This window comes from Hevea brasiliensis, chromosome 5 (assembly GCF_030052815.1).
Source record: "Hevea brasiliensis isolate MT/VB/25A 57/8 chromosome 5, ASM3005281v1, whole genome shotgun sequence".
Lineage (NCBI taxonomy): Eukaryota > Viridiplantae > Streptophyta > Magnoliopsida > Malpighiales > Euphorbiaceae > Hevea > Hevea brasiliensis.
The window spans coordinates 15,145,517-15,160,770 of NC_079497.1; the positions used below are offsets into that span (position 1 = coordinate 15,145,517).

The window sequence follows — 15,254 nt, forward strand, 5'->3', positions numbered from 1 at the left end:
GATAAACCACATGCAAACAATATTGAAAAATCCAATCTCTAGAATCACTTTAATTTTTATTGAATTTAGATTTAATTCCTCTCAAATTTCATAAATAGAAATTTCAAATTAATTTTTGGTAATCTAGTTTAATTAATTTTAGTTAATTGTTTGATTTAGTTTTAATTCCTCAAATACCAATTTTAATTCCAAATTTCATTTTACATCTTTAATTTTTGTCATTTTAATTAGCTTATACTTTTATTTCCAATTTAAGCACAATTCCCTGTGGGATCGATATCATTTTTTAAAACTATACTACTGTGACCCGTGCACTTGCGAACACACCGTATCATGCATCACAACCTTTTGTGATGTAAGCAAATAAAATTAATATCCAAAACTATCTTTTGGATATCCAACAAATCGACCCTTTTCTGATATGATTTTCAATTTATTAGTGTTCAGCTTTTTAATATAAGCTGGACAACCCCAAATCTTAATATGCTTAAGACTTAGTTTTCTTCCATGCCATATCTCATAAGGTGTGAAAGATATTGATTTTGACGAAATCCTATTCAGAATATGCAAAGCTAATTCTAATGTAAATCCCCAAAAGGAGATTGGCATATCAGTATACCTTATCATACTATGTACCATATCTAACAGGGTACGATTTCTCCTTTCAGATACACCATTCAGCTGTGGTGTTCCTGGAGGAGTCAGTTGGGAAACAATGCCATGCTCTCTTAAGTATTCATCAAATTCAGTACTCAAGTATTCACCTCCATGATCTGATCGAAGAGCTTTAATAATCTTTCCTATTTGATTTTCTACTTCAGATTTAAATTCTTTGAATATTTCAAAGGATTCATGTTTGTATTTCATCAAATACAAATACCCAAACCTTGATTTATCATCAGTAAAGGTAATAAAGTAATGAAAACCACCTCTAGCCATTTCTTTAAATGGACCACATACATCACTATGTATTAGCTCTAAAATATTTTCAGCTCTCAGCCCTTATCCTACAAAGGGTGATCTAGTCATTTTGCCCTGAAGGCAAGATTCACAAGTTAGAGTAGGCTCAGAGCCCAATGAAGATAAAATCCCCATTTTCTCCAGTTTTGTAATCCTATGTTCTGCAACATGACCTAACCTTAAGTGCCAAATATATTTTGAACTTGAGTTGATTTTCATCATGGAATTGCATTCTTTTAGATTGCTTGCATTAGATTTGATCATGCATATAACCCGAACCAACATATTTATTTCCAAAATAAATATTGCAAACATCATTTATGAACTGAAGTTCATAATTATCTCTAGTCAAACTAGATATAGAAATGATGTTCTTGAAAGGCATTAGGTACATGCATAACCTTATACAAAACATTTCTACACATGTATAAAGATTTAGATCTTATGGCTAAGGCTTCAACAGTTGAGCCATTGTCAATCTGGAATCTAACATCTCGTTACTACAAGCTTTTATTATTGGCTATACTCTAGGCAGTTCCTATTCCTATGCCCATCATTATGGCAGTGGAAACACTTTCCTTTTTCCTTTATCAGCTTTGGTCTTCCCTATCTGTTTAGCTATCATCTTGGAAGGATCAGGAATCTGAGGTTTCTTTTTCTTATTGCCCTTATTCTTGTTGGATTTTCCAGCAGAAAAAGATGCAATCAAAGCTACCTCTTTTCCTTTATTGCCTGACATATTCTTTTGGGCAATAACCAGCATGTTAAGTAAACCAGCTAAGATGCATTCCTGTTTAGTCATATGGAAATTTGTCACAAAATTCCCAAAAGACTCAGGAAGGGACTGAAGGATCAAATCTATCTGTAGTTGGAAATCCATGTTGAAATCAAGATGTTCCAACTGCTCAATCAGCCAAATCATCTTATGGACATGATCCCTAACATTTTGTCCCTCAGACATCCTCATGCAAAATAGCTGTCTAGATATCTCATACCTAGCATTCCTGCTGTGCTCACCATACAACTCTTGTAAGTGAAGGAGGATCTCACTCGCACTCTACATGTTCTAATGCTGCTTTTGTAACTCATTATTCATGGAAGCAAGCATGTAACACTTAGCTCTCATATCATGCTCCTTCCACTTGTCCAAAGTTCCATGTTCCTCTGGAGTGGCCTCTGGAGATAAGGAACCAGGAACATTTGAATCTAGAACATATCCTATATGTTCAAGGTTCAGGATAAGTTTCAAATTTCTTAGCCAATCAGAGAGATTAGGTCTTGTCAACCTATTGCGATCAAGTATTCTTGCAAGGATATTGGATGGTGGTGGTTGTTCTGTGCTCATTATTATCAGAAAATTAACTGCAAAAAATAACCAGATTAATTAGTAAATGTATCAAGTAATTAACAAAAATGATTATGGTCTTTTAATCAAATTGGTCCTCCCACTAACTTAGCGAATCCTACACTTCCAAAGTAGAAAACGGAAATCCTAGTTGGATGGATTTCTAGTGGGTGATTGAATTCTTATAATTCTATTGATCATCCTCAGGTACATCCATTATTGGAATTACAATAAACTATAAGTGAGCAACTCCTTGCCCATCACATCTCATGTGAGATTCAATTCTTTACCTAGCCCCTAATACTCAAAATCTCAGGTACATCCATTATTGACTTATTTTGCATTAGTTAAGTTGATCCCATTGAGCCAGTAATTATGCAAATAATTTTAATGTCCTCAGGTACATCTAATATTGACCACCAAACCATTTACATATTTACAACATCTCATGCTTAACAATTATTCTTAAGAAAATCTCTTAAATTAATTGCATCTTATGCAAGTATTTAAAATTTCTTAAAATAATTGCCTCAATGGAGAGCTCATGTTATAATTACTTTAATTATAGCATTTCCAACTTAATCATTTGTTTGGAAGATTTTATGGTCATCCTAATTACTATTAAGGTCTCACTTTGCACATTATCCATTTAGCATGCATATATCATATACTGCATACATTCATATACATCTCATGCATTCCTGGACAATAAATAAATATGGTATGATCATGGACTTTCCAAGAGATTTAATTCTGAGCCACCAAGAATTGAATCAGGGCATTCCTAGGTGCATTTCATTTATTCATTTTACAAGAGTTGCTGAAGAAGTACATAATCAATACTTGATCTTGAATTCCTCCCACTGATCCCACCAATGCTCTCGACCTCCTTGATCTTCTTGCAATCCAATATTACATTGTAATCCTTGGCATACCAAGGCGAATTTACAAGAACTTAAATAAATGAAATTACAACCCAAAATTATTACAATCTTAATAATACATGCCCAAAATAAATTAAAATAAATTAAAATTAATTAATTAATTTACAATCCCAAAGAAACATAAAAGAGATAAATCCAATCACATTGGTCTTTTATAGTCCATGATCATCCATCATGCATATCACTATTTAACAATTAAATAAAAGATACATGCTTAAATTAAATTGAATATCTCATATTCAACTTAAAAATCCAGATTTGAATATGATTCAAATAAATTTAAAAATTCATATTTGAATCATATTTAAACAACCTTAAAAATTCAGATTTGAATCACATTCAAATAATTTTTAAAAAATCATATTTGAATCACATTCAAATAATTTTTTAAAAATTCAGATCTGAATATTATTCAAACAACTTTAAAAATTCAGATTTGAATATGATTCAAATAACTTTAAAAATTTAGATTTGAATCACATTCAAACAACTTTTAAAATTCAGATTTGAATCACATTCAAATAATTTTTAAAATTCTGATTTGAATCAAAATTTAATTGTGTGATTAAAACACTAATTAAACAATTTAATTATACATAGGATGAGCTTTTAGATTATACAACAATTGCAAATTAAAAGCCAAACCTTGCACCACCCAAGAAAGCACAAACCATGCGCACCATGTTGGTGTTCTTCAAACATGCAGCCACACATCCATTGCAACCAGCAATGGATAAATCATCTCATGATCAAAACACACAATTAAATCATATAGTCGACAATCTAAATTTCAAATATAGTGGCTCTGATAGCAATTGAAGGAGCGAAAGCATGAAAAACACAAGTTTTTACCATTGAATTCAAAAATTTTTCACCTAGGGTCACATGCATCATGCAAGATTTATTTTTATCTATTTGATTTCAATGATAAACAAAATATTAAAACTCTTTTAATATGTTTTTGGATCTGTATTTTCTATTTAAGATTTTAAAATTAATCAGATTAATTTTAAAACCCTAGATTAAATCAAGAATAAATACACTAATCTCTTGATGCGCTGCAGTGTATTTGTGTTTTTGGGATGCGTCTTCAGGACATCAGATATTGTCCCTCTAGCTTTTTCACACCAAGAACACCTATGGCAGCCCTTGAACAGCTTCTAAAGCTTTTTCTATTAATTAGAAAATCAAGTATTCTCTTTTAAGAGATTAAAGATGTAAACAGGACACTAGAAATAATTTCTAGTATTTTTAATTCAAGAGAATGTTTGCTAATCTCTTATAATAGATGAGAGAAGAAGATGAAGAGAAGCGAGAGTCTCTTGGCTGGCGGCACCAAGGATATCATCTGCTGGTTGTGTTGTTTTCTTTTCATAACAATACTTATATAGGTAGGTCAACACATAAAACCCTTGCCATATGTCACCCTCTGATTGGTTCTAGGTTTAATTGACCCAATCACATTGTGTCAAGTGTCAAACTTATATTTAATCTTAATTTAAATCATCTTACATGATTAAAAACATTTGGCAAGCTTATGTGTAGTGCCATGTGTCACCATCTCATGGTGCCACATGTCACCCTGTGAAATGACCAAAATACCCATGTGTCTTAATTTTGAGTTCTCAACCCAAAATAAGTATTTCTCTTCTTCTAATCAATTCATATCAATATAAATCAATTAATTAATCTTTATCATTTAATTTCTCATTAACTAAATTCATATTTAAACACTTTAAATATAAATTTAACTTATGCTATATATCCAATAATCTAGATTTGGTTCTAAGTCATGCTAGAGACTTTGCAATCTAATTGCAAACCAAACCTATTTAATTAATCAATTAAACTATTTAATTAATTAATTAAGTCATATTTAATTTGGTGATTTCTTGTGTGTGTGTGTGACTTACTAGGCTCATCACTAATTGGCAATAAGATATGATATCAACTCTTAATATCATTAGAACTCTTTCTTACCATAAATGATTTCTCTAAACCATTTTATGCACCTCATAGACCATGGTTAACACCTAGCATAGCATGCCATGGCCACCCAATTAGTAATAAGGTTTACCTTAAATGAACCTATAATCATATGTTACCATGCACTAGAATCTCTCTATTACAAAATCTCAATTCAAGCTGGAGTCATGGTTTATGTCAAACCCCATTTGCTATGAATATTATGTTCTCTTTTAATTCCAATTCTTGATTAAAAGATTTTTTCATCAGAAACTCTTTTCTGAATAAATCTATCTATCCTGGCCAGGAACTTGAAACATCAAGAACAATTAAATAAACATAGGATTTTATCCCTATTTACTTAGAGGAACATATTCTATCTTGATCAACACCTACCTCCATATATAACTAGTATGAGCCAACACATGCCCATATACCCAGACACAGTACAAGTATGAAAGTAGTATCAAACTCAAACCACCTATATGTAAAATAACTGTGCTATATCAGGTCTAATGATTATATATGCTGATATGATTTATGACAATGTATTGACAAGAGTAAACTCCATGTGCTTGTCATAAGTGTCACTGGTTCGACCTATTTATCATGTATAAGTGCCTATCATGTTTGTCATATGGCATGAGACTCACCATTCCATCTTATTTATATCTCATATAAATAACTTGGGAACAAACATGAATACAATCTTTCTGGATAAGTCATGTCCTTATTGTGAAGTATCCTCGATTGTGAACCTATTTATGATACGTTGTACTAGAAATACTGTCACTCATATTCTTAACAACTTAAGAATAGAATTTCTAACAAAATATCAATGGATCTTTTCTATTACACATAAATATATTATGTAAACAAAAAAGTGAAAATGCCTTTTATTAATAAAAGATGTACAAGATACATACTAAATGATATGCTCTAGTGCATACTACTAACAGATGATATCTTACTTGCTATAAGTGATTTGGACATATTACGTGAGACTAAAGATTTTCTCTCAAAGAATTTTTGAAATGAAAGGTATAAGAGAGATATCATTTATGATTGGAATGGAAATTTTTCGTGATAGATCATAAGGACTGTTAGGATTACCTCAGAAATCCTATATTGAAAGAATTCTAGAGAGATTTAATATGCATAATTGTTTAGTATGAATTATTCCCATATAGAAAGGGAACAAATTTAGTCTCAATCAATATCCAAAGAATGATGCGGAATGCAAAGAAACAAAATCAATTCCTTATACTTCAGTTGTGGGCAATTTGATGTATGCTCAAGCCTGTACAATTCCTTATCCTGGAATTGATAACTAAAAAGCTGCAAAGAAAGTTTTATGATACTTGCAATGAACTAAAAATTTCATGCTCACTTATAGGAGATCTAATCATTTAGAAGTGGTTGGAAACTAAGATTCAGATTTTGCTGAATATATTGACAATAAAAGTCTATTTTGGCTACCTATTCCTATTAGCTGAAGGTATAGTGTCACAAAAAAGTGTCAAAAATAGTTTGTTATTACTTCATCCATTATGGAAGTAGAATTTATGGCATGTTCTGAAGCTACATTTCATGCAGATTCAGATTTTGCTAAATATATTGACAATAAAAGTCTATTTTGGCTACCTATTCCTATTAGCTGAAGGTATAGTGTCACAAAAAAGTGTCAAAAATAGTTGGTTATTACTTCATCCATTATGGAAGTAGAATTTATGGCATATTTTGAAGCCAAATTTCATGCAAATTCAGATTTTGCTGAATATATTGACAATAAAAGTCTATTTTGGCTACCTATTCCTATTAGCTGAAGGTATAGTGTCACAAAAAAGTGTCAAAAATAGTTTGTTATTACTTCATCCATTATGGAAGTAGAATTTATGGCATGTTCTGAAGCTACATTTCATGCATATGGATGCAGAATTTTATCTCAGGGCTTGGGGTAGTCAACACTATTAGCAAGCCAATGAGAATTTATTGTGATAATTCCTCAGCGGTATTTTCTCCATAAACAACAAATATTCTAAAGGTACCAAACATATGGAATTAAAGTATTTTATCGTTAAAGAGGAAGTTTATAAATGAAGAGTGTCTATTGAGCATAATGGCATTGATCTAATGATTGCAGATCCATTAAGTAAGGTTCACAACTTAAGACATTTAATGAACATTTTCTTATAATAGGTTTTGGTTGTATTAATGTATAATGTATTGGCTTTGATAATTTGAGCTCATTGATGTATTTCTGACATACATTAAAGTATTTCATGTTTCTCATGATTATGTACACATAATACTATAAGTGAATAATGACAGAAAAAATCTTTTAAGACATTATTTTGGACTATGATGTTATATATATATATATATATCTATTATGAACCTAATATGGTATGTTGCTAGTATTGTGGTGTATGGAATAGAGTATGTGATTAAACATTGTACAACCGCTTTAACCCACACACAGTAATTTATTATAGGAATGTAATTATGGAATACATTATGAAAATAATTTGTTTATTTTATGCACACCTAATATTTATACTATTAAAGTTTATATAACTTGATTATCGTGCCAAGTAAGAGAATGTAAGATTTTGCTTATGAATTTAAAAAATTAAATAGGTCAAAATCAATTCCTATAATGTGGCCCGATATTAAATGATATTTACTTTAATTAAAATAAATCCTAATTCTAATTGTATAAGAATTACTTGATGGACATAACAGATTAAGTCTTGGATACATATATATATATATCAAGAGAAAGAAATCAGTCTATTAAATCAAAGGTCTCCCTTAATTATTACTATGGCTCAATTAAATTCTGCATTAAATATGTTTTCTAGATATGTGAAATTTATTTTTTTAAAATCTATTATTAGGATCATAATTAAATCTTATATTTATGATTTACATTATATTTATTATTATTATCATCTATTAAGAATTATTTTACAGTGGTACCATTGAGTATTAAAATATTGTCTTTTTTAATTATTTATTTATTTATATAATCACTGAGTAATTGTATCCATTATTTAATTTTTAATTTTTTTTATTCTTTTTTAGTGAGTCCAATTTAGCAGCCTTTACCTACATTATTGTCTTTTCTTTCTTCACTAGTTACGAAGTCTAGTGAAGATTAAGCTAACATGCTTCCTCATAAATTTTAAATCATTTTGGATTGTTGTTCATATGCTTAGGATGCCAGAACTCCTGAATTGTAATTATGTTCTTTTTGATCCTCATATGGAGGATGGTTATATGTTTTTAAATATTCTTAGTTGGCATGAGACACATTCTAATATATTCATGAGCTTTCACTAGGTTTCACTTGTTCAATTACCTATATTTTTAGAGGAGGCTTAGCTAATTTTTCAAGTTACATCTGTCTACATAAGCAAAGGCGGATATACATACATAATAGTGGTTCAATTCATCTTATATATATATATATATATATATATATATATATATATATATATATATATATATATATATATATATATATATAACTACTTAAAAATTAATAATAAAAATATTTATATAAAATTGAAGTATCATCAAATAAAATGAAGACAAATTTAAAAAAAAATTTCATATATTTGTATGAAATTTTACGTAAATTAAAATTAAAAAATTTTTCTTAATATTGTATTTCAAGGAAGTGTTAACTATTCTCTTCGATGTTAATTTTAGTCTCTTTCTCCTTTTTCATATTTACAAGGGTTATAATTTTTCCCCTCTCTCATCTTTATTTTTAAATTTTTTTATTCTCTATCCATTGATTTTGTCTTTTCTCTATTTTATTTTCATGAGAAATACAAGATAATTGTTTTGAATATAGATGATATATTTTAAATAAAGGAAAAATCACAATAAAAAAATCTTATATATATATCCATTAGTGCACTTACTTGTAGAATTATTATTGATAAGAAAGAGATCATGCAATACTTACAGAAAACAAAAACTCGTTAATAACTATTATCACTTTAAAATTATAGTGAAAATTGGCTATTTAATAAAATTATTTTCTTTTAATTTTTACTCTATTTTTATTGTATGTAGAAAATTTTCAAGCTCATTGACTCAATTTCTTGACTATAGGTTAAGGACGGATGTAATTTAATTTATGGGAATTTATTGTTGGTTTTAATATTTTTATTGATTTAATTATTTAAGATTTTCAATTGAGTTCGATTGGCAACTATTTAAAATTTTTTTTTGTCTGAACTATTTTTAAATGTTTAATATTTTAAATATTTTTGTATGTAAATAAAATTATTTTAAAGTGGATTTAAACTCTCTCTAATGGGAGAAGAAAAAGGGAAAATATTGAAACAAGAATGAGAGAAAAAAACTAAATTTATGGACCTAATTGAAAGATTTTTGAACCTCCTTAAATATAAATTTTAGGTGGAGGGATCAAATCATAATTTTACATTATTAAACGCAAAATACTCCATATGATTGATATCAATTAAAAATTAAATTAAAAAAATATTTTATTATAATTTAAATGATTTAATTACATCCTTAATTATTATGTAAAAATTTTAAACCATAAAAAGCACGATTACAAAAAATTTAAACTCATATAATAATAAATTTAATAATAATTAAATTAATTATTTATATATAAATTTATACATTAATTAAATTTATATAAATTTCACTATAAATATTTAATTTAATAATTATTATACTATTTTCATATAAAATGTAATTTATATTAAATATATCCAACTATGAATAAAAATGGAGGAAGAGTAGCGATCATCTATTTGAATTTTGAGCCTGACCACTCCCTTCATTAACTGCAACTCTTCATTTTCTTCGTTGGAAAGCTCAATCACACATTTAACTTATTTTTGCTCATAAATTATGTTTATTAAAAAAAATAAATTAATGAATATAAATTTAATTATTTATTATATTAAAACTTTAATATACTTTATTTTTATTTTCTTCATTAAAATTTATTTAATTTATAAATTTATATAACAAGTTAAAATTATAATGTTTTAGAAGTATTTTTTTAATTTATTGTTAAAATACTAATTAACTAAATATTGAAATATCACTTATTTAATGTTATATTGCATATTTTTATATATTATTAAATTTACTCATGATTAAAATTAAAGTGTAAATTTTATATGATACATTGATTTATAAAGAATAAAAAATATTAAATTATATCTTATCGTGTTAAATAAGTTATATTAAAAGGTGTTAAATGGACTTAGTTGTATCAAATCATATTAAATTTATTAATTTATATCAAATTTTATTAAATGAGTCATATCGTATCAAATTAATTCAATACAATTTAATATTAATAGCATTATATAACCCGTATAATAAAATGATCATATTTATACTTAGATTTTTGATACGATTCATTAATCGTATCACATTCGCGTTAATCCTTAATTATGTTTGTGTTTCAATAATGTCCATACAAACATAAGCCATCAACCTAATTGAAGGCATATCATTCATTTTGTAAATTTAATTTTGAATCTTTACTCTTTTAATATTTTTTTAAAAAATTAAATATTATAATATTAATTTAAGTGATTTATAGTCTTATTCAGAGCCTTGTTAGATGCCTAAATAAAATTGTGACCAGTCTAGTTAAATCTAAATTTAATTAATTAGTTAAAAAATAATATTAATTTTGTTTAGCCTTTTTAATATATTTTTTACTTATATTATTTCATTAAAAATTAAATGATTCATATAATTATATTATTTTTAAAATTAATAAATATTAATTTTTTAATATATATTACATAAAAATATATTAATAAAAAAATAAATCAATTTCTCATAAGAGTATAAAATTAAAATAAAAAGTCAAATAAAATTAACTAAACTTTGAATGTGAGATTTTAGACTTCTAGATATTGACACACAAGTATAATAGGATTTTGATATTTAGCCAATGACGGAACCAGCATAGGGAGTCCAATTAAAATATATGATTTATTAATAAATTACTTATTTAGATATTGATTAAAGAAATTAATTAATTAATAATGATAATTATTTCATAACTATGAAATAAAAATATTTAACAGATATAATAATAAAAATAAATGCTTTAATTTTTTTTTAAAAATTGATTTGTTAAAAATTAAATAAAATTGTTATTAGTCCAAAAATATAATGAATAATTAATATTGTGAATTACTAAAGCTAAAATATATTGATGGTTTAATCTTAAAAAATTTGTTCAATTTATCTCAAATCTATTTTTTTTTTAAATTATAAAAAATAAATTCAATTAAGATCATAGATTAAATAAAATAAATAACATGATTTAACTTCTAATATTATGAAAGAAACTTCTTTTTTTTCTAACTTGAGTATGAAGATATTTTAGCAAAAAAAAAAAATTCAAAATAGTAATGAGATTATAAGAAAACAGTTACTCATGTTTTAAATTGATGAAAAAATATGAAAAAATTATGTTAAACTTTTTTTAATAATATTATACAATAATTTAAATTTTAAAAAATAGAAATTAGTAATTGTGGATTTATTAGATAAGAAAATAATAAAATAAAATTGATCAAAAAGTATAAGATCAAGTGACAATAACAATTTGAATTTTTTTTTTAGTATGAACATTTGTATTTTATTATATCATTTTTTTAATAAAAAATTTAAAATTATTTTATATAAAATTACTATTAAATTCACGTAAAACTTTTAAAACTCTCAAGTTTTCATACCTATCAAAATTTAATATAAGAATAAAAAAAAACTTCTTTTTAAATTACTATTAAATTCTCAAAAATTTTAAAATTTGAAGGGGACTCAATGCCTCCCTTTGGCCTCCAATTGGCTCTATCCATGTATATAACGTACAACTAGAATTGACAAGAGTATATGAATAATAATAGAATGCATTAAATATATAAACTCGAGTTTATATAAATAAAAATGAGTATAACAACAATTAAATTAATATATATAAAAAAATAATTATAATATATATATAATATATAAATTTAAATATAAATATTTAATTTAATAATTATTAAATACATTTACATATAAATTGGAAGCAACATTAGCAGTACAATGCCACAATTACAAAACTGTAGCAAAAACTGAAGAGGGATCTTCACATTCCAATAGAGCTTGCACTATTGAATCCATGGTTGGTCTCTCATTTCTATCTTCCTCCACGCAAGATATCCCAACTTCTACTATTTTCTTCGCCTGTCTTCTGCTGTATTTCCCATCCAACCTTGGATCCACTATTTCCTCTATCCATGACTCCTCTCCACACTTGATTTTCCTCTTCATCACTCTCACAAACCTTGTCAGCTCTGATTCCTGCGCCTCACCATCCTCTCTAATCCAGTTTGAAAGCCGAATTCCTTTCACCACTTCTAGAATCACAACTCCGTAGCTGTAAACATCAACTTTCGCTGTGATTGGAAGATTTAAAGCCCATTCTGGAGCCATGTAACCTTTTGTTCCTCTTATACGAGAGAATTCAGAGTTACTGCTACCCCTCTGGGACAGTTTGGCAAGTCCAAAATCAGAAATCTTGGGCTCAAATTCAGTGTCTAGAAGTATATTTTCAGGCTTCACATCACAATGTATTACCCATTCTAGACACTCATGGTGAAGATATGCCAAACCCTTAGCTGTGCCTAAAGCAACTTGAAATCTTTCTTTCCACCCAAGAGAGCTTGTAGAGAAGAGATGCTTGTCCAGGGACTGATTTTCCATGTACTCGTAGACTAAGAGTCTGTGACTGGCCTCTGAACAGAAACCCCACATTCTAACTAGGTTCATGTGATTGATTTTTCCAATGGTGCTCACTTCTGCCCAGAACACATCTTCCCCTTGATACGATCCTTCCAATCTCTTCACAGCCACCGCTCTTTCATCTACCAGAACTCCTTTATATACAGCTCCAGAGCCTCCCCTTCCAATCTCTTCCTTGAAATTCTTGGTCGCCTTCTTGAGCTCAGTGTAACTAAACTTCCTGAATTGACTTGTTATCGCACGATAGCCTTCTTCCATAGAATCTGGCATATCATGCCTTCCAAAAAACCACCAAGCTGACACTATGAAGAGTATTTCAAGAACGCCAATGCTAAAAGCAAACCAATAGAGATAAGCCCATCTGACTCCCTTACTAATACTGTCATACATAGAAGGGGATCCCATCATTATCATAGAATCATTTAAGCCGCATATTGGATCTGTTCCATTAAGATTTGCGGATTCAAATCTTCCCACACTCGCTGGCAATTTTAGATATATACTTCCTGGAAAATCTGGAGACCTGTAACCATTGAAAAGTGCACTTTTTGTGTAACAAAGTCCTTCCCCTGATAGCCTATAACTGAATGCTGCGCACCGGCAATCTTCCAAGCAGAGTTTTAAGCAAGAGTCTCTTGAAATAGATTGACTATAATTGAGATCAAATCCATAAAAATCTACCTGCGGGACCTGCACAAATGTCACCTGCTGGGACCGCGAACAGGTTTGAATAAACTTGGGCTTGCAACCTTTGTTCCAATTGCCCGGTTCGGTCACCTCATAGCCTGGAGGACACGAACACTTGGGCTCTGGTGTATACACACAAATCCCATTTTTCCCACATATTCCATGAACTTTACATGGCTCCAACATAGCTTCCCATGTTGTCACCCACAATCCTGTTTCATTGTTAAGGCTATAAAGCCTGAGGTTCCCATCATAATCCATGGTTAGTCTCCTTCTGATCCCAAAGCCCATATCAGAAGCACTGAATTGCAACAGATCGCTTGATAAAAAGTTACCCAATTCGTCAAAAACAGCAATTCTGCTACTGTTATAGTTTGTTCTACCATTTGCAAACACATTGAAGTCTGGGTTAGGCCAGTATATGCTGGAAATGTCAGGCCCATCATACAGCAATGTTAAAACATTATTATTATCAAAGAAGAAACTAAAATATCCAGAAGAATATGTCCCTCTACCTAATCTAGAAATCAGCTTTGTGCTCTTTGTGAAGACTTGGTGAGGAAGAAGTGTATCAGTAGGAAAATCAAAGCTTTGCCAAAAAATTTTACCACGAGAATCTTTCAGAACAAGATTTCCACTATCCAAAAGCTCTGCTTTGCTAACATCAGTGGAGGTGGTATTGCTCTCCCATATGGTGGACCCATCAACATCAGTTAAGACCATGGCACCATCTTTTCGCAGAGAAATTCTTGAGCCTTGGCCATTTACAGGTGTGTCTCTGTTAGCCATCCAGACAACGGTCCTGTCCATAGAATTGGTGAACCAAACTGAGAACCAATAAGCATTCTCCCCCATCCCATAAAACCCACAAGTGAAAGTTTTATCTGGTGAGGTCAGGAAGTCAGAATCTTCTACAGATAGGGTGAAGCCAATAGGAAGAAAGTTCCTTGTCTCAGAAAGTACTGAAGAAAAGAGCACAGAGAAGGAAACAACGAAGAAAGAAGGAAAATGAGGAGATGTTGAAGTTCTCATTCTCATGGTTGCCATGCTGTCTTGGCTGAGGATGTCTAAATTTTAACGGTTAATGATATTATATGAAACACATCTCACTATTTTAGATTTAGCCGTGCCTTATCGGGTATATATTAAATGGGTTAAGAATTCTAGTTTCTATATGGGAAAGAAAAGTCCGAGGCCCTTTTTGTTTGCTTTCGAATGTCAGTTTCCTTCACAGTTTCACTTCAGCCGGCATTGGGACTTCTATTTTAATTTTTTTAAATGAAGCCTCCATTGGGATTGACTTGAGATAACAAGTCGGAATTTTCCATGAGTTTACATTTAGGTTTTAGATTTGATGTTGATTAACCATCAAACCATTCTAAATTGAGAGCAAATCTGTTGCCCGAGCAACCCATTTTTCAAACCCTCGTCTAGATTAGGTGGAAACTGCAGAGGTAGAGAGGGGATCCACCATTTCAAAGAGCTCAAGAGGCAAAGTCCAAGTTGAATACTAATTTCAAAATTATCTCCCGAGCTGT

The 15,254-nt window shown here is 29.1% G+C and overlaps 1 protein-coding gene across 1 annotated transcript; it reads right to left on the bottom strand.

Moving 5' to 3' along the window:
• Positions 1–12,312: 12,312 nt before the first annotated feature.
• Positions 12,313–15,239, bottom strand: LOC110662442 (putative receptor protein kinase ZmPK1). The gene has a single exon (XM_021821406.2). It carries the CDS (start codon positions 14,761–14,763, stop codon positions 12,340–12,342), a length of 2,424 nt encoding a protein of 807 aa, XP_021677098.2. The 5' UTR covers positions 14,764–15,239; the 3' UTR covers positions 12,313–12,339.
• Positions 15,240–15,254: the final 15 nt, after the last annotated feature.

Excerpts from the sequence above, each read along its gene's own strand:
- LOC110662442 (XM_021821406.2), bottom strand. The coding sequence starts at position 14,763 with ATGGCAACCATGAGAATGAGAACTTCAACATCTCCTCATTTTCCTTCT.